A 20583-nucleotide genomic window follows, 5' to 3' on the forward strand; every position below is an offset into this window, starting at 1 on the left:
TGCTGTTTATTTTTGAAGCTTATCTTTTAGCAGACTTCAGGTTGCTACTGTTGAAAAAGAAGGGTGATGTTTTCCCTTTTTGCTGGCAAATCACCACTTTCCTCAAGCATCTCCTGCAAGTGTTTGGACTATGCTGTATTTCTWATATAGGCTAAAAGCTTGTACAAGTACCAAGGGAAGAAAACAAAAACTATTCTGCAGAAAGTGCAAGTTTTATACTGCTCTTAAGGTCTTCACATTTGGTTCAACAATAATAAAAAGAAAATGTGTGAGAAGAATGAAGAATTTTTAAAAGTTGCTGTAGCTTAGGAGCATTTTCCCTTTTTCAGGTACCAGGCTGTCTTCCAAGGGCTTCCACCCAGCTGGGACAGGAATGGCATGGTATGGAGCTTAGGTGCTGCAGGCTATAGCAAGTAATGGGATGCAGACCTTGSTTCAGTGATAGCTCATATCACCTCTTTGCACTGTTGCATGTAATGGTAGTCAAATTTTGACCCAGATGCATGTGATAGCATTAATTTGGAGTTCAGCAGAGTGTAGAACATAATGAATGCTCCAGTGGATGTTGTTAGCATGTCACCTGGATTGGCTTCCTGGGTTGCATTGTGTCTTACCCATCATTCATCTGCCTGGATCTCTTAGGTGCAGTTGGGATCCATGGTGCATCACGTGCTGGTATTTGTATATGGCCTCACAGTGTGTCTCTCTCTGCATCAGAATTCTATTTTCAGGATCAGCTTCTGCCCTTAAAGAAGCCCTGTGTAAGTTATTCCCAGGACACAAGCCTTTTTTTTTTTTCATTTATGTTACTACTTCCAGGATATCCTGCCTTTTGTGTTTCACAACTTGCTGACGATGGGAAGGATTTGCATGGCGTCAGTCGTACAGATGAGCACGCACCTTCCCATGCTCTTTTTGGACTGCATAGACCAAGACATATTGCAAATGGAGTTTGTACRACAGAGCAAGTAAAACTGGCTGCATCAGTATGGTTTTCWGARGATGAAAGAGATGCTGGCTTTYGCTTTACTTATCAGGCARGCTTGGTGTCTAGTCAAAAGGGTAGTGGAGAGATACAGGGCAGAATATCTGGTAGAAGCAGAATTTGAAGATTGGGAAGAGAGTTTTAATCAAAATCCCTGTTTTCTTCTTTGTTTTCTGCCTTCCCTTGTTGAGAATGACCAGYGTCACACCAGTAAGCACTGGATTGGGGATGGCTGTAATTACTTGAAAGCTGTCAACCTACAGTTATCCCTGCTCATCAGGCTGAGGTCTGGAGAGTGGTGTGGGGACACATTTGCTGCAGGGAACATTCCTCTTCTGGCAAGCTTTGCTCATGTGTGCCCAGCATTGCCTGGGAATCTCTGCAGTAGAACGTGCTGGCTTCCCATGCGAGTCAGCAGGAAGGAATACTTTTGTGTTGTTTCAGGCTATTGTGAGTTAATGCTCTGCTGGGGACTCTTGGCTTTTCACAGTGGTCCTTCCACCAAATGGTAACATGCTGAGCTTTTTCTGGGTCAGCAAAGCCAGTTGGCATTGTGCCAAGAGCACCCTTGCAAAGAAAGCCCTATGCCTTTTGCCACCTAAAATRCATTCACTGCATTCCTGGACCAAAGTAGCCATCAATTTTCTTGTTTTGAAAAAATTGAATTGGGGGGAGTACTGTTGCTTTGAGATGAAGATCTGCTTTCAGGCTAATTTTAGATGCAGCTTAATGTGTGAGGGGGGAGGTAGTTTGGAGTAGAAGGGCTTGACAAGGGCAGTGACTACCAGAGATCCAAAATTATTAGTGCTAGTGTGGAGCAGGATGGTGTAGGCAGAAGCAGCCACATGTGGTAAGGAAAGCATGATGTGGAGCAGTGGCTGCTGAGCTGTGTGCACACTGGATGGGGGACGCTGAGCAGATGGGGTTCACCTTCCTGGCAAAGCCTCACTGGTGGGCTGAGCTCAGAGAACTCCACTGGCAGAATGGGCAGCTCTGGGCCTCTTGGGCTCCTCAAAGCAAGAAGCAGTCCAGAGCATTGCAAGGAGTTTTTTAGATGACAGTTTTAATAAAAAAATGAGGTTTTTTCTACCAAAAAACTTTTTTTTTTTTAAAAGGCATTTTGAGGCTGGGAGAAAAATAAACTAAGGGATACCTTTTGAAAGGRGACATGCCAAGTATCAAAGATGAAAATCATTCACTGCAATCAAGGCCTATCTTTTATCCTACTGCTACAATAGAAGAACAGGTCAGGCAAAAAATCAGTCCTCTGTCCTATACCTCCCKGATGCTTTTCAGTATAAATCTAATTCAAGAGACCCATAGTGGTAAAAGCTTACAGGAGGGCTGCTGTTGTCATTAGAGCACTTCCTGGGTGGCCTCAGTTTTCATCCCAGAAGCCACACCTGGTGTATTAGGGTTTCCTATGCTGTTATTATGAGACACGTTTCCAGAATGATTTCAAAAGCTTCTGTATCAAAGGAGGATTATCATGCAGCACAGGCTGCTGGATGTGTAAAAAATTAGATAAATTACAGTATCCTGAAAAACTTGAACAAGTCTTATAAAATGGAAGCTGAAAAAGCAAATGCTTTTTTTATAAATTTTGAAATATAATTGTGTTTCTCTCTTGTATGTTTTAACCTGCATGTCAGCAACTTTTGCTAACTTGTCATTTTTTAAAAAAACGTTTATTATTTCTTAAGAGACAATCAGTGGTATTTTTATTTTAGGAAGTTGAGATTTGTATTCTTCACAGGTCATAAYACTGGGAAGTTAGCCAGCATGGTTCACCCTTGTGTCAGAAGACAGCATAGAAACTGGATGTGCAGGCGTTTGAAAAGGCATTTGCTTAATCTTGTTTCCTTTATTGTTCCCAAGTTATTGGAGTTGTTCAAGAGTCATGCATTTTTTTTTTTAATGTTAGAGTAAACCATTATAGCTAGCAAGTTCTTTTCACTAATCACCCAAATAAAGCAGAAACTCTGGAAGTTGCAAATTTTCTTTGAACAGAGCATTGATACCAAAATGCAATGTAATTTTTTAATTTAATAATAGAAATAATAATTCTTCAGACCCTGTGTCCTTCAGTCAATAAAAGGAAGCAYGTACTTCCCTGTAATTGAAGGCAGGTATGCTATTGTGGAGGGTGGAACAGGACTCTTTGTAAAGAGAGGTGGAGTCTCCATTAACRTGGTGTGACAAGGGTACTGATTCATATGTTGATGCATTTTGTAAATAGGTCTGTTGGTTGGTTCTGTTTCGTTTCGGCCTTTTTTTTGTGGTTCAGTGGGTTGAAAGTTGTATCAGTTGAGCTGCTCTATACTACATCTTACTCTTCTTGAACTCGGTTGTTGAGATCCTGGCTCAAGACTTCATGTAGGTCACTGGGAGATGGCTGAACCCCTGTGATTGTTGCTCTCTCAGCCCTAAAGGAACTGGAGTTTTCTGGGCACCKGAGGAAGCGCCTGACTTGTCATAATCCTCCAGGGTCTTCATCGTAGTCACATTCTACACAATTGTTTCTTTTACACTGTGTTTTGAATTTTTTCTAAGATGACCTTAGAAGATCTCTAATCATATGATGATATGAGACAACTGTACTTAAAAGCTTTTCATTTTCTAGTTCCCATGAATAATTCAGACCCAAAAACTCATCCCCAAGGAAGATTTTTTTATGCTAAGAGAAAATACAGGAAGTATATGAGGAGTTTACTATTAGCTTCCCCCTGCCTCTCCAAGATGATGCTCAGGTCATTCAACAGTGTGAAGAAATACCCATCATGAAAGCAGATTTGAAACATTTCTATCCACAAGCAGGAATGTGAATTAGTCATATCTAATTTTCTTGTTGAATTTCTGATCACTGTAACTTAAGCTCCTCTGGAGGTCAAATTTTGGGTGAAAGGAGATRTCTGGATTCCATATATCTGAAATAAAGAATATATTTGATTGAATATAGGGAGTTCTGCAGACTTCCAGACTGGAGTTCTAAGTAGAGTGCTTGAGTGAACTTGGCTTGTAGCACCCTTCAGCACAAGTYCAGGAAGCTGAAGAGAATGCTTTGTAAAGCCCTGAGAAAGAGTCATCAGGTTGGCTTGTTGTGGGCCCACTGATGATACATATGACATGACCTCCCAGTCCTTCCTTCTATAGCAGTGCAGTYTCTTCTGCATTGTATTCCTCATCTGTTATAAACTAGTAAAGTATTCATTTTCCATGAAAAAAAATCACRGACTGTTTTGTGGTTTGCTGTTCCCTAATCAGCAGGGTGAGGGTCTTGCTTGTAATCAGGCATGTGTCAATTAAATGTTTTTTAGYATGAGGACTTTGTGTGTGATTTTTGAACTGGCTCCTAGGCTTTTTGATTGACATCATTAATGTTTATGAGTTCATGGAATATCTGCAAATGTGAAACCAKCCAGGAATTGACTCTTAAGTGTTTGTCAGAAGGCACTAGCACTTACCTTTGGCCGTGTCTGTGTTTATATTGAACAAAAACCAAAGCAGTTGCTTTGCAGACTGGGTGTGACATCTTGCAAATCAGATAGACAAATACTGAGCTAGGAAGAAAAAAAATCTAGTCTTAATTTAAAATCTGTGTTAGTGGTTAAAAGTAGTTCTTCAAAACATTTTCAAAATTTTGTTCAAAATAGTTTTTTTCCTAGTCTGTGGACTGTTTCCACTGGCTGTTAATTACATCTTTTTCTGCTAGATTGAAGTATTTTGTAGTTTGTTTTCCATGTAAATATTACATATATTTAACCYGCAATTACACAATTCTTACTGTTTTTGATTTGGCAGAGTTTGTTTAAAACTTCATGGAATTTCTGTATAGCTGGTACTGAGTGTTTAGAGGAAAATTGTAAGGATGTGCAAGAAGATCATGTTTTGCCTTAATCTTGGAAGAATGAAGGGATGTATCTTCAAGGTTAGAAATTGGTGGTGATGTATTTTCAGTGGGAAGGATTTTGAAATTATTGAGTTAGATTGTTCTAGAATCAGAGGAAGGCTTTAAACGTGCTGCTTTTGATTACAGGTGGTGTTGGAATTAAAAGAAAAAATATAAGAAGATTTAAGTATCTTTGAAGCTTGCTTAAGAACTATTTCACGTTATCCTCTTCTCTAATTGTTTAACTGGATAATAGGTTTAAATGTGCCAAATAACAAAACCCATGGATTTTATAGCAACTGATCTGAAATGATCTAATTAAGTTTGGGTCTTCCCCTTGTGTCACCTGGGTGAATCCTAATAATATACAGCAGGTTGCATTAAATTGGGTTCTGCCTGTTTCTTGGAAATAGTGTTGAGAAAATCAGAAATTTTCTCAAAAATGTCAATTAGATGAAGGTACTAAGTGGAAATGACTGTTCTGTGCTTTCTGGCCCTTCTCACTCATTTAGGCAAATCCATTTGGTTGCTGTCCTTGGTTTTGATATTGAGCGTATTGACTGGCCATGGTATGTATAGACATGTAGCTCCTACCTGGTTTGAACCTGTGATGTCAGTTTTACATATTAAAAAATTATTTAGTCTTTTTGATTTCTGGWTCCCCTGAAATTTCTGTTGAGCATCATTCTGCTGAATTTCTGCCAGAAATTTCATATGTGTGAGGTCTTCAAAATATTACTTTTTCTTAATCTCCTTTTTGGGAACTGCCAAAGCAGCAGTTATTTTTAACTGTTCTAGATTAGTGTTATTTAAATCCTAACATTTATATCGTCCAGAATCTCTGTGATCCACATAAAGTGGCCTACTTTTACAATTGAGAAACACAGTGTCAACCATCCTTGACACGAGATAGCTTAAGGAAACTCTGGTAATAAGATCCAGAAAGTTGCAGATGGAGGTCCTGTTCCATTTTCTTTTTTTTTCCCTTTGTGTTGCACAACACAAGAACAAAAATTGTAGTTGTTTGGTAAATACTATATATATGTCCTTCTTTTTGAAATGTAAAAAAAAAATTATATTTATTTTCTGATGTTCAAAGTCAGGTGATTTTCTGGATTGTCCTTGAACATCTGATATCAGGGGGTTGTGTCCAAGTAATTCAAGCCATGCTTGTATGTGTTTTGACGTGGATTTTTTTGGTTTGGTTTTGTGCAAAGTATTGCAGGTAATGTCAGTTGGGGAATATGGGAAAATGTGCTGATRTTTCAGAAATACTGAACTAAAGTTTCCAAGCTATGGAAAAAACATTGGCTTTGGGAAGTCTGAGTTTAAACCTGAATCATTGAGAAAATATGCTGAATGTTTTGGATATTGTTTGTATTTCTGTATCAAATATTTCCCTCTTAGTAAAGGGAAACTTYTAATCTATGAGGAAAGGAAAGGATTGTGTGCTTCTTGAATCCACTTGTCATTCAGAGTTCACGCTGACTTTGTGTACCACAGAGTCATGGAATGTTTTGGGTTGGAAGGAACCTTAAAGCTCATCAGTTCCAACCCCCATGCCATGGGCAGGGACTGATTTCACTAGASCAGCTTGTTCGAAGCCACATTTCCAGGATGGGGCATTCCACAAGATCTTTGAACAACCTGTTTCAGCACCTCCCCATCCTCTCCGTAAAGAATTTCTTAGAAGTGTGGATTATACAYGCTGGCAGAGATATTTTTCTGTTGTTTCTGGGTCTGGTACTGCCTGAGTTGGGTAGAAGGGTACCAAGAAATGGGAAATGTGACTTTTTTCCTGGATACCTCTTGTCCTGGTGGAGGGGTGAGAGAGCTTTACTTGACTTTTTTTTTTTTTTTTTTTGGTGGTGCTGTCTGTGGTTTTGTGGGGAAGAGTTAACATTGCACCAATCTTGTATTTGGGAACTTTAGGTTTGTGTGTGTGAGCCTTTTACATTCCCCTTGAAGCTATTTTTGTTAGTGTCTTCCAGTGTGTTTTTAAAACAATTTGGGCTTATGTTTTATATCTTGTCCATAAATGAAATAAAACTTTATTCTTTATAAAGTGATATTGGAACAGGAACAGAATTTTTGCTACATGATGAAGTCTGTCGGTTGCAAATGCTAGCTGTTCTTTTGGCTTAAAGCCCTAGTTCAAGTCTCGCTTGTCTGACAAGCAGCACGAACATTAATCTCCAGAGAGAGGAATCCATACCCCAGTTTTAGACAAAACATGATGATTAAAGTTATTAGTAGGTTGAATAAGCACAAGCCTTTGTTCAGGGCTGCTGAGCAGGGTTATGTCGAAACGTGCGGGAACAGGATTTACTCGCATTCCTGTTGCTGTTGCTTCCACATTTCCAGTCCACAGCATCATCTGATGGGAAGCCAGTGGTGAGTTACCAGCTGAGCAGATAAGAGATGTTGTGCTTTGGGATCTGTTGGATTAGACAGTAGGATCTCTGTGTGTCCTTCCACAGCTGGGGTGAGGGCTGGGCTGCTGACAGGCACTTGGGGTGCAGTGTCCCTGGTGCGGCTGGGGAGARCTGCCTGCTGGGGACTCACAGGATGGGGACTGCTAAAGCATCTTGGGACAATTTAGGTGCAACTAAAGATAATTTTACTCACACTTTGTGTTTAGAGGGAGAGATCACTGCAATTATATAAGCTCTGAAGGGTGGAACTTGTGTTTAGCTGGTGTTAGAACTGTTTTTTGAAGGAARCGTGCATCTGAAGTATTGAACTTTGGAGATGTAAGGCAAAATTTTTGTGTTGTAGTTGCAAKAGTTTGTCCTTGAGGAGGAAAGAAGGAAGAAAAACTTACTTTATGTTATTTAAAACAACTATCTTTGGATTGTTTTAAGGCTATTTTTCCTGGTTAAATGACGCTGTGTGATTGGTAGCTGTTATATGATCACTCATGCTCAGCCTAGATAAAAAYGTCAATAAAGTTAAAGTGCAGATAAAAAAGGGAAAACAATATTGTAACCTGATTGGCCTCTATATTAGAGCAAGAGTCTTTTCTCATGCCAATAACCATCAGCAGCTTAATAAAGAATGAATAGAGATGTATCTCCTTTATTGTTTTAGTTCATCTCAGTTTACTAAGGTACTGAACCTTCCGGTTGTTGGCATTTATGGCACTGCAGGCACAGAACTAGATCCTATTTGGAYGAAGCCTGGAAGATGATCTTTAGAAAAACACCTGGTAGTCTGCAACTCTGAATTCAGATTCAGTCAGGGGGACCAGACTAGACATACGTGGCACAAGTTAGAACTAGTAAAGCCCTCGAGATGTGGGTATCGTGGGCACTGCTCCCTCGGTGCTGCTGTTTCATTGTTCTGCTGTTACTCCTATTGTACCGGGCTATTTGCTTACAGAGGTGTATCCCTTGAGTTTAAAACTTATCTGTCAGATTTATGTCAGGAAAAATAATGACTTGGAAAAAAAAGTGTAAATAAATATGCCCTCTGTTTCTGAAATACTCCTTTTATTGMTATAATGGGTATTGTTAAAATCTTTACAATTAGTAAAAAAAGAAAAAAAAATCTGAACCAGGAATACCTTAAATTGACCGTTCACATCTTCTATCAGATATCTTTGATTTTGAAAGCATAACACTTTGTTTGCCCTACAATGTGTTCAGTTTAATTCAAAATATTGTAGGAAAGACTAAAAAGCAACAAAATGAAAGAAGTCTGTTACTTAGAGTTGACAAGAATATAGGTGTTTTCATTTACCATTTTGTTCCTGAGGTGAAAATTATTGTTGTATGATCCTAGTGCCACCACAATGTTAAATTCTTGAGTATTTGTTAAAGAGACAAAAATGAAATATCCATGTTATTGAAAGAGAAAAAGGAAAAAGTGCCCACGATAATTGCAGTATCTTTTTATTTAGCAGAGCTCCGCTCTGTCATCTGATCTTAGATCCCCAACCTCCTTAAAAATGTCTAACGGTCAGATTATCACCGGATGGACAGTTCTCGGATGTCTAGATTGAAATGACTGCAGCTGATTTAAATGAAGAGTGCATGAGCAGGACTTGGTGACCTGGTGTTCTTTTGTAGATGAGTTTCCTAACCTCTAGAGATGTGATTTTTGTATAAAATATTTTGCGTGGTCTGAAACGAAGGTCAGGTGGCACGAATAAATGCTCTTATCTTTCAACTGCTGACCCCAGTTGGAAAATAGCAATGACAGTGCTCATTGTCCCAGAATTTTTTTTCCAGCTGTAATTGCTCAGGAAGTTTTGAATTTAAAACACCTGAGCTGCATTTTRTGGCAGAATTTACAACCTGACTAAAAGCTTTCCTTGACTCCACTTCTTGCTTCTTTGCCAAAATAAACAGGCTGATCTGAGCATGTGACTGTGGTGGTTTGTCCTCTGCATGAGCTTCTCTACAGAATTTGTAATTTTGCTCAAGGGTTGGTCCTGGGAGCCGTGATTCTGCATAAGTTATTTTCAGTTTACTTTCATATCAGATATGGAGACAGTGTGTGCCTGCGCTTGCTGTGCAGTTCCCAGCCTCAGGGATGGCTCTCTTGCATGTGAGGAGAAAGTGCRTTTGCTCCATTGCCACAACACCTGCTATTGAAAACCTTCAAACTATCCCAGATTTCTTTTAAAATATGCATTTGGTTAAGCCTGGTCTCTTGTGTGGATCTTGAAACACTTGGACAGAAAATTKATAACCATTTTTGTCGTGTTGCTGGTTGGTAATTTTTACTCATTTTTGACTATAACAGAATCATGAGCAGAGATGCACTTTATTGCAGCATTCATGTTAAATTAATAAGTAACATTTTCTACAGGATAGGGATGGACAGTAACATTCAGGTAATGTATCTGAGATATTAAAATCAGCTGGTAAAGTGCAGTTGGACTTTGATCTCAATCTTCTGTTTTCTGAGTGAGAAGTGAGCATGATGTTCTTGAGCTGGATTTCTTAGAACTCACGGTTCATAAAAATATGGGAGATATGGGAGCTGCAACAGTCACTTTCTGTGGCTCTCTGAGGCACTGGATCAGTAGTAGAAAAGCAGCCTGTTGTCTTTGGCTGTGGTAAAATCTGGGCAAAGATTAGTCCAGAGTCTATAATCTGCATGGCCCTGTACCAAGGTTTAGGGAAGCTTAGAACTTTCTCAAACCTTGCAGAGAGCTGTGCCTTACCAAAAAATGAGAGAGTTGAGCTGTGGTCAGGATGTGGCTAATGTGGAAGTTGTTATGGTCTKCAGTTTTCCTTGCTGCCAAGATCCTGTCAGTGCTAATAGCAGATTTTGTCTGATTTGTTGCTGGTCAGATGCCAAGTCTTTACAGTACTTGGCCTTCTGCGAAAATACAAACTATTCACAAACACTACAAGAATTAAAGGTTATTTTAGAATCATTGAATGGTTTGAATTGGAAATGACCTTTAAAGAGGTCAAGTCTAATCCCTCTGTCCTCACTAGTTTGTTCAAAGCTCCATCCAACCTGCCCTTGAATATTTCCATAGATGGGGCATTCACAGCTGCTTCAGGCAAACCTCATTGTAAAGAATTTCTTTCTTACATCCATTCTAAATCTGTCCTTTTTCAGTTTAAAACTGTTTTCCCTTGTCATGTGGCCTTGATAGAAAGTCTTTCTACATTTACAGGCTTCCTTCATTTATGGAAAAGCCACAATAAGGTCTTCCTGGAGCCTTCTCTTCTTTATTCTAAGCATCCCTACTCTCTCAGCCTTTCTTCATAAGAGAGATATTCTAGCCCTTTGATGATTTTTATGAGTTTTAAATGGATTTTATTCCTAAAGCATATATTCCAGATAATTTTTTGAGATAGTGTAAATGATCTTTATCTTTTGTTGCAAATGCTCTCTCTTTTTGCCTCATAGTAATGGGCCCATTATACTTATCTTGCCAAGGAAGCAAATGGATTTGCTGACAAAACATATTCTGTATCACTTSTTGGAGTCTTTGCTATTAAGACTGTCTTAAATGACTCTCATTATCTTTTATGTTAAATCTTTCGGTCACCTCCATCAGAATTACTTTTATCAGTGAGATCTGTGAATATAATCTGGCAATAGAATTTATTTATTTATTTATTTATTTATTTACTTACTTATTTATAGACAAGATTTGTGTAGATTTGGACAGGAATCTTCCTTTTTTGTTTGCGTGTTTCTGAAGGGAGAGTTTCTCCTGAGTTCACTGGTCTGTAGTGGATTGTGTGTGTTTCAGCTCATTGTCTATAAACTACATCCATACTTTTTGTAATAAGAAGAGAGAATATGGAGRGATGAAAAAGGAGATTGAAACTGGTAATGTAAATGGTTTGAGGAACTAATTTTGTCTCTGAAAGAGTTACGGATTCTGTACAGACAGGGATGGCAATATATATAGTTCCTGGATTATAATAGTTAATCTGCAGATGTTGATTGTCATTAGTTTCTAGTATTTTCTCCCCTAATAAAGTGGCCAAATCAAAGTTAGTACTATTTGAAAACATCTGATTTACTTCCTATTTGTTACACTGGTAGTAAATCAGAAAGTACAAATGTATTTTTACCAGCCCAGGCTCTTTGTATTGGTCTGAGGTCAAGCATCTGAGATTTCCTGCACACCCTCGAGCAGCCTTTGATGCTGCCATCTGCATGGTTTAGTTTATTTGATTTAACTTGGATCCTGKCTGAGTRTGTATTCCTATTTTTCTAAAATAYYAGTTCCATTTTCACTGATAGATACYAGGCAGTGTTTGGCAATGTTTTTTGATTGTTGGACTTGAAAAACAAATTACCATGCRAATGTGTTTCTGTTCAGTTATTTATGCATATGCATTTATCAAATGGATAAAATTCAGTGCAGCGCGGTTGCTTGCTTATTTCTGTATTTACTTAGTTTCATTTGATTATTCTGCAATGAGAGGGTTCAAAACTTGACAAGACATGGGTTCAGAGAAGTGGCCAGAGGGGAATGGTGGTCTCCCTCAGGAGACTTTTGTGTGTTTCTGAAGGGTTTATGGGGCAGCCATAGAGACCAAAGTTACCATGTTAGGATTCAGCTCCTGACTTTCTCTGGTGGGATTGTAGGGCTGCTTGAATGTCAAGGGCTTAGCATTACTCTTCTAAAAGTAAAAAAATCAATGGTACTGTCATTGGTACTAGGTAGCGTAGGCTTTCTACTTCAAGTCTTTTTCTGAAAAATAAGTTAAGTTGTGCAGAGCTCTTGAATTGCTGGTGAATTAGCAAAAATACGAGAGCACTAAAAAGTGGGATTTATTTTGTGGGTTTTTTTTTCTGTTTGGTTTGGGTTTTTCCMCCTTAAATGGAAAAGTGGTTAGGAATATTCTTCTGCTTTTTTTATATGGGGGATTATGACCTKTTTTAGATTAATCCGTGTTCATATGAGTAAGGATAAATTACTGGGATTTAGTCTACCTCAGCCTCTTTTTGAATGAGCTAGACAAAATTGAAATTYCATACCTAATTGAAATTAGGTATGAAATTGAGTATATGCTTGCACTAACTGGTACAAGGCCCTGCTGGCTACACCAAGATGTGCTTTTAGCCAGCATTACTGATGGTCTACAGAGGATTAAAATTATGGGGTCCTGAGTGCTTATAATGGGAATCYTCTGCAGTTCAGATTATGGAAGCTAGTGAAGCATTTGGGAATCAAATTAAGGACTTCCTTTTTTGGGGTTTTTTTTTCCTTTTTTTTTTATTATTTTTTTTTAATTTGTGTTATTAGATTTTCTACTCTTTGTGCAGGAGGTGAGGTCCCTTGTATTTGGTAGACTTAGGCCAAGTGGTTGCTTTTGTTTTACCTTGTAAATGAAGACCAAAGAGAGACCAGTTGGTGCATAGTCTTAAAAGACAGTAAATATATCCGTTCTTGTATTAGTCACCTGAAGATGAGTAAGATGCTTGGCAGCAGCACATGTTGGGTGGGGAAACAGGGTGCTCTAATTTAACAGTAGGGGAGTATGAGATGTAGAAGATGAATGGGTGGAGAAGGCTGAAAATGACATAACCGAAGGAGAATTTAAAGTTCATCAGTTTAGAGAGAGCCTTCAAGAAAGATTTGTTCTTTTTTATGTTTACACTTGGAAGAGGTGGCACAAGAGGATATAAACAAATACGCTGTTAAAGYGCTAGCTGAAGGGATTTGAAGTTGCTTGACCTTGTTGAGGCTGTTCATAGAATATGATTTGAACAACAATGCTAGAGCACTGCCAGTGGTCATATATGACCAGTACCATAGGGATAGTTAACTCCAGAGTTCACCTTGTCTGCTTGAACTACTCCAAATAGATCAGCAGGAGTGCATCCTCTCTGTTCTTTATATATCATGAGATGGCTTAAGATACTTTTGATTTTGCTTTGATGTCTCTGTCTGTTTGGTATGTCTTTTCTTCCCTTCTCGCTACCTGCTGGTTTCACTAGAGCTAACTTGTACAGCCTGAAGGAGTTAAGTTGAACARCCTTTTTCAAAATCTGTCTCAAAGCCTTATTGGTTTTCTTCTGGTTTTTCTGGTACTCATTTGTCTTTTGTAATGCTTCTGAAGTAGTGTCCAGACCATAAATGAGGACTTTTTTCTTTAATTTTAACTTCACTGCTCAAATTTGACATTGTGTTTTGTGTTTTGCTACTTTTCTGCTTTTTGGTTGTTGCTATTACTGGAGTAGGCATTGCTGTTGGTTGAAAATGCTTATGCAGATCCCCTTGGCATACTTTATTCTCTGTTTGTCAGGAAGCTTCACTCAGGTTATTTTAATGAACAGGAATTGGGACAAAGACTTCTCTATTTTCTTAGTAGGAACTAAAATAAGAACAATGTTCTTGAGAGAACAGTAGCTTAAAAAGCTGGCAGAAGAGTGGGAATCACAGAGGAAATAATCAGACCTTGCTGATTCTAATACAAATTGAGTTTTAATTTCTCAATGTCATAGCCAAAAGAGCTATGTGGTTAGAGTTTTACAAACTTACAAGCTGTACAAAATCCATCTTGGTCTTATGTAACAGCAATTGAACTGGGCAAGTACTTGCTACTGAAATTCACCAAAATTTTAAAACTACCTAGAATTTCGTTAATAACTTAATTAGAATTGCCTTGCTGCAACTAAGAGCTATTTCAGTTTAGCTTTCATGAAATTGAGGGTTTAAAAAATTTGTTTTGTTCTCATTTTGAGCTGTTGTTGCCATAGGGTATTACTCCATAACCTGTATCTTATCAATCCAGTCAGTAAGTCAGTACTTGCCATGGGGAGGGCAGGTGGGCAAAGTGAGCATGGGGGACAGTTAGGTCAGGTGCCACAAACATCTTTGTTTCTCAGGGGGTCTGGTGAGGGACGCATTAAAAAAACCCAACTAAATCCAGTTAAGCAATGTCCGTTGGAAAGCTTCCCCCACAAACACTTGTGTCTGCAGCCCCCATTGTTGGCAGATTGGAAAACTGTCAATGCAAGCTTTTGCAACCAGTGGTTTTGATTARGCTTAGTAAAAGTGACATGTTTGTTGGTAGATTTGATATTCTTGAAGCTGAAACTAGTCTTAAAATTTTCATGGGGTCCACGAACAAAGATTTTTATATAAGATGATGGTTTGTTCTTTTAATGGTCTAAGCAAATGCTTCCATACTACAGCATGCGGAGAGCTAAATCTATTTGCATTGTGACAGATGGAAGCTGCTTTATTTTTATTTATTTTTTAAGGTTTATAGAAATTAGTTTTTCTTTCTTCCCCTTTCTATATGCCTTGGTGCTTCATCATTCTATCATGTCAGGTACAAACCACGGTCATAATTACCTCAGAATTTAATATGAGCCAATATCAGTCTGCTGGTTAATACAACATATACATTGCTGTCTTCCTTTGCTAAGTCTCATTCGATCTTCCATCTTCCCCATTCCTTGTCATCTTCTCACATGGTACAGCTCATGGGAATGTTTGCTGTTCCTGCTTTGCTGGTGCACCACAAGTGATCCTATACTATTGTACAGCCTCTCTTGTGGACTCATTTCTTCTGCCATACCTGAAGRGTTGGTATGTTTTTAAAATTGCCTAGACTCACCTTCCTTTGGATTTCTCAAAGCTTCATTGTAACTCMAATGGCAGATCTCCTTGTCCGTGGGAGGTTTATTTTTATTTCTTGAGCAATACTGAGAATTTTGCACTTAGTAAATGACACCTGAAAGCCTATTGGCCTTACAGAAATCTGTTGATGTACAGAGTATGCTCGATAAGCTTCCTACAATAGGTGCTTTTTAATGGACTACTTTTTTGTTATRTGAAAGGTGCTGATTGATTGAACATGGTGCCTTTGAAAAAGCACAAAATAAAAGTATTTCAAAACTGACAGTTCTTAAACAATGCCTGTATCACCTCATTTTCAGGAGGGTGATATACATGAAACATTCAGTTGCTGTGGGAGAAATCTACCATTAATTGCATTTTTTTTCTTTTTAAGAGCTTATTTTGATGCAACAGCCATTTAAATATTTGCAGATAAAGTAGTATGGGTTTCCTGGTGGTGGTGGTTTTGTTTGTTTTGTTTCTTTTTTTTTTTTTTTTTTTTTTTCTTTTTCTTTTTCTTTTTCTTTTTCTTTTTCTTTTTTTCTTTTTTTTTTTTTTTGTTTGTTTTGTTTTTTTTTTTTTTTTTTTTTTAAGTACTTGTTCTTACTCAGAGCATCTTCTGCCCTGCGTCAGTACTTCTCAAATTAATCAGGAGGTGAAGAGGGAGGAACAGGGAACAAAGCCAGGAGGGTAGCTGGGGTGAGATGGCTCAAGCAGCAGTTAACACACAGGARGGTGAGATGGTTTAGGAGAAGCTGTATGGCTCTGGCTAATCCTGTCCCTACCACACCCCTTCTTCTGCTCCTTAAAATTTATTCTTCTGGGAACATGGATATTCCAGGTAAAGGTGTTTTCAGAAATGATTTGGAGTATTGCAGTTGTGCTTTACTGATTGGGAATTGCCATGTTTAATGTAGAGAAAATAAGATTGCTCCTTTGCTTAAAGCATGAAGGACTGTCTTGTCTTTTCTTATTGAATAGCAAACACAACAGCAGAGGAGGTATTTCCTATGTAAATGCAAAATACAAATGAATATAAATACAAAAGAGTGGTTCTTCTGGATATACTATAGAAATCAGTTTCTGGCTGCTCAGTATTGGAAACATGCTGGTACATGCAAATATGCRAGAAAATGAGCATGCCATGAGAATAATTTCATCAGCTGCTGTGTTCAAGTTGTTCCAAGCAGTCAGAGCAGGTATCTTTAAAACAAGTTTTTATCTAGTAATTCTCATATCTGGGAATCATTACTCTTGCATACATCTACAAAGTATAGTGACAATTRACAGGTTGGGATTAAGATTTTCAAAGCAAGTTGGTTTTGAAGGTACTTTTGTGCTGTGCTATATTCCAGTCCATTTCTTCTTTTCCAGCTTCGSAGAAGTCTCTGCTTGACAGAGTTACTTTGCTGATGTTATATTGGGTATGAAAAAGCTTCAGTGTGACCCACATGGATAAACTAGAATGTGTTAGAGCAGAGCTTTGTAGTGTATTGGAAAAGCAAATAATAAAAATGGAATTGGTTTAATACTCAGTTAAACAATGCAGTTATAACTGTATTGTAATTAGCTGAAATAAAAATAAATCTCTACTTTATCTGCAGTTCATTTGAAATCCTGTGTCACCTGCAGTAGAGTGCTGCAYGCAGCTTGAGCTTTGATTTGGAGAACTTTCAATTAAGCAGTAAACTTGGGTAGCAAAAGTAATTTGACAGTAAACTACCACTGTGTGTCAATGTTTTTCTCTGTCTGGTCTCTTTGGTATATATGCATATAAACATAGGACCTTTCCCAGAGTATTCTTTATGTGCCTGCTATAATCAGCAGAATTTTGAACAGCTCTTAATCACTCAAGTCAAGGTGTTTTTAATATAAAAAACCTATGTGTTTTACTGTGATAATGTACTACTATACCTATTCTAACTAATTTATTTTACGACTTAGCTGTTCTAATGAGTTACTGTTGGTTGTTTAATAAAGTCTAATTTTTCATTTATTTTAATTAGTTAATTGAGCAATCAGTACAGTGCCTTGGTATGGCAGACTGTTAGTAAGTAGGATCAGATCATGCAAATGCTGCCTCTGGGCTCTGGTAACAAGTTTAAAATTGCATTACTATATTTTGCCTTTGTAGAATTCTTTCACCAGATGGTAGCTTTCGATTTCCTTTTGAATAATCTTCAACATCCAGATGTAGTGGTATGACGTTCTTTTAAAATTAATACTACTTAGGTATTACTTAGGTAAGTGGGAGSATTAGTGTGTCAGTTTTCAGCTGAGAAATTCTTAGTTGTTTCCTATACTCAGTGTGTTATTTTGATAATTTTTTGAACAAAAAAAAATCATTAAACATCCTCCAAAAGGGAAGATAATAGTGCAGAAAAAAGTTACAGAAATGTTAGTGAATGTTTTTCTTGGAATTTGGGCAGTGATTTGTCTTGCAAGTTGTTTGAACACTAGTTCTCGTATTTAGCCAGGGCTGAATGTGTTAAGTACTCTTACTGATAATTAAGGCAAACTCTATTACTGTGTGCCAATTATGAAGAAATAAAATCTGACATTTGAAGGAATAGCTATTAAGTTTACCAGCTTCAGGCAAAGGCTTATTTTATTACTATCCCTCTCCTGCTCAACAGAGAGAGAGGCTCCAGTACTGGGTTTCCAGTGTCTTTCTATGGACTGTGGAAAGAGGAAATGGCAGCTGGCTTCCCACTTCTAAGCATATCCTTTGTGAATTCTCTTCTTCACTTTGGAGATGTTTTAATTGTGGAGACCAAAACAATCTAGCAACTTAAAACTGATTGAATATATATTGAGTGCATATATACAAATACAAATGTGGAAGATAACTTCTTTGGTCTCCTTTTTTGGAAGCATCATKCAGGTGACTCCTTGTGTTTGTTGATGTTGCTAACAAATTTAGAGCTTTTAGCCTGGGCATGAATCTCCTTGCTTTCACTGTTTTCAGAAACAGTGTGCTCTTTCAGCAGTGTGGTGGACTGCATGTAGATTGGATACATTTTGGGGAAACAAGTTTGTTCCCACTGATAGTTTCTGTTCCCCTTRAAATGCTGGCCTGGGAACTGGCTGTTCGAGAGCTTGTTCAGGAACAGGCCTCATGTATCTGTCCCAAGGCACATATATCAGATGGGAGTGTAAATAATAGAGCAGGTAATAGCTGGTAGGTTTAGGTATCCAATTTCAGTGTGCACCCTGTCAGAATCCCAGCTGACAGAGATGGAGCGGTGCCAAAACCAAAATGTTACAACTGGCTTAATGTCACTACTCAGGCAGAAGACTGTATTTATTAAAAGTAATTGTCCAATGAATAACTTCTTCACTTGTATTTAGATAGCCTTCACCCAATGGCTTCTAGATGCTTGCAAAGCCTCAGGTACTTTCCTTAAACTTGCATTTCCTAGTGGTGTCTGAATTCAATCACTGCTCTGTCCTTCAAGAGGATTTTTTTCAGCTTGTGACATTCCCCTATCATAATTTATTAAAAAGTATGAAGTAGCCTTAAGAAAGTGTAAGAATGCAAAAAGCTGTGTAATTGAACAAAAGAGAAGCATCTGCATGTGAACTGGGGAGGCTGGATTCTAACTTCTGCTGAAATTTTGGCAGTAATTTTAGGTTAGTTTCTTGTGCTACATGGTCACATCTGGAGCCCTGACCATGTTACTTAGGGAGTAAAATGCAGCCTTGTTTTTAGTGGTTGTGTGACATATCGCTTAACTACTATTTTGAACTAGTCTTTTAAAAGAAAATGATAGGTTTGTGAAGAAATGAAGGCTTGGTTATATCCAGAAATAAACTCAGCTGTTTAACAGCTATGACCACAATGGCAGTTGGATTTAGAGGTTAGGTCTGGCTGGAAAAAAAAATGAATTCCTTTTTCAGTATCATAAAATAAAGAAAAAATAGCCAACAGCTGGTTGTGAGTGAATACCRATGTTTACAGGATTTATCATATGGTGATGGCAACACATGATGAAGATGCTGTTTCACGCAGTTCATAGGCCGTGGCAAAAGGCTGGAAGGAAATAGAAATGAATGTGATACTGGAGGTTTTAGAACATAACTTTCTCTGTGTAGTTAAAAGAAGTTAACTTGTGATGTATTTTTATCTCATGAACAGAGCATATTTTCCTTTAATTTCACATTAAAGTTGTCAAGGAATAAGACAGCCTGGTGTTAACTAAGACCAGCAGCATWCTCAAAGAGATCATAGGCAGCCTTTCCCTTCTCTTCAAACTTTTCTAACCTGTCCTTGGAGGCGGTAAAAAGGTCAYGTGCTGACAGATCCTCTGAGGGGCAAGAGTGTCCTTTTCTGCTCGTGGTTGTACAGCTTTCTGGTGGGCCAGTCACTCTTTTTCCTTGCTGCTTATGGCAAAGGGGTCTGCAGCCTTCATTGTTTGTGAGAAATTTTGGATCTTTTTCCTTCAGATAAGGGAAAAGAAAAATGTGGAACACTTTCCTGAGCTTTCCCTGGACTCCTAGAGCTTGCTACCAGTGTTTGCTGCTTGCTTGGCAGGCTTCTCTTTCATGCTGAGAGAGGCAAGTTACACTTTGGTGGTATGAGATTACTTTTTACAAATTTTGGAATCACTAATATATGTCAGTTTAGTATGTGAATGAGTTTTGGAGGGTAGTAAGGAACAGCCAGGAGAAGTGAGCCTTTTAAGCAGAGTGGACTCTATTCTTATTAAGGTAAGGACTATAAAGTAGGTTAAAAGAAAACCAAAACAACAAAAAACCCATGAAGAAAGGGACCAATTCAGCATATTTAAAATGGCACCATTAGCCATTCAGACTGTGCCAACCTTGGCAAGTTTCCTGGTTAGTTCAATGAGTATTGCGTGCAATCAAATGCTCCTTTTTAATTGGGAGCTTATTTAGCTGTATAAGTTGAAGATGGCCTTTGCATCATTTTCACTTGCATATCAAAATTCTTTTGAAACAATTTTCATGCCATTTTTTAAAAGAAAATAAAACTCGTTAAGGGGAAGACATGTAATGTTACAGTATCAGGAGGGTCAGCCTTTGAAAGACTTATAGAATTATAAATCAGTTGAGACCAAATACATTTGTGAGTTATTTAAAAGCCATGTGCTCAGCCACACAAAAATGGTGAACACGTTTGTTTTTCTTAAATGCCAAGAGACTGGATTTCTGCTCACATGCTTCAAAATGTGCTGTTGCATAAATACAAATATTTGTACACCAGATCCAGTACAGACAAGTATCCATCAGTCATATGAACCSCTGCATGCACATACATATATATTTGTGTGTCTTTATATGTATCTCCATATATGTGTATATATACACTCCTCGTATAGTCGTGGCTTTGAATTTATCTTGCATTTCTCATGTAATCATGAGATAAGACTCCCTTCTTGGTTCACAAGTTAGGGAAGCCGGGTAGAGAGCTGCAGGGTGCAGCAGTTTGTGGATCCCATGAGAAATGATTCCAGTCTTGAATCTTATCCATGTTGAAGTCCAAGGGGTATCCTCAGTTGGCAAAGCATTACAGGTTGGACAAAGKCTGGCTCAAGTCTGCAGGGRCTGGCTCCTTTCTACTGAATAATAGAAACAAACATAGTAAACTAAAGCCTGTGTAGCAAATCCTGATGGTTTATTRAATTKGTA

General features: G+C 38.1%; 1 protein-coding gene across 3 annotated transcripts in view; it reads left to right on the forward strand.

Annotated features, from left to right (window-relative positions):
* Positions 1–20583, forward strand: part of MYO6 (myosin VI) — a 104639-nt gene that overhangs the window by 9481 nt on the left and 74575 nt on the right. Inside the window, exon 1 of one of the 3 annotated variants that reach the window (XM_057369260.1) lies at positions 7246–7268. The exons of 1 other annotated variant lie outside the window; for it this stretch is intronic. In XM_057369260.1, the coding sequence (XP_057225243.1) occupies positions 7255–7268 (14 nt within the window). In that variant the 5' untranslated portion in view covers positions 7246–7254. Of the gene's footprint in view, positions 1–7245; positions 7269–20583 lie in introns of those variants that run through there. One more of the 3 variants, XM_057369269.1, reaches the window with a different exon arrangement.

Source organism: Malurus melanocephalus, unplaced genomic scaffold, assembly GCF_030028575.1.
Source record: "Malurus melanocephalus ecotype Western Australia unplaced genomic scaffold, MMel_1.1 scaffold_4, whole genome shotgun sequence".
NCBI lineage: Eukaryota > Metazoa > Chordata > Aves > Passeriformes > Maluridae > Malurus > Malurus melanocephalus.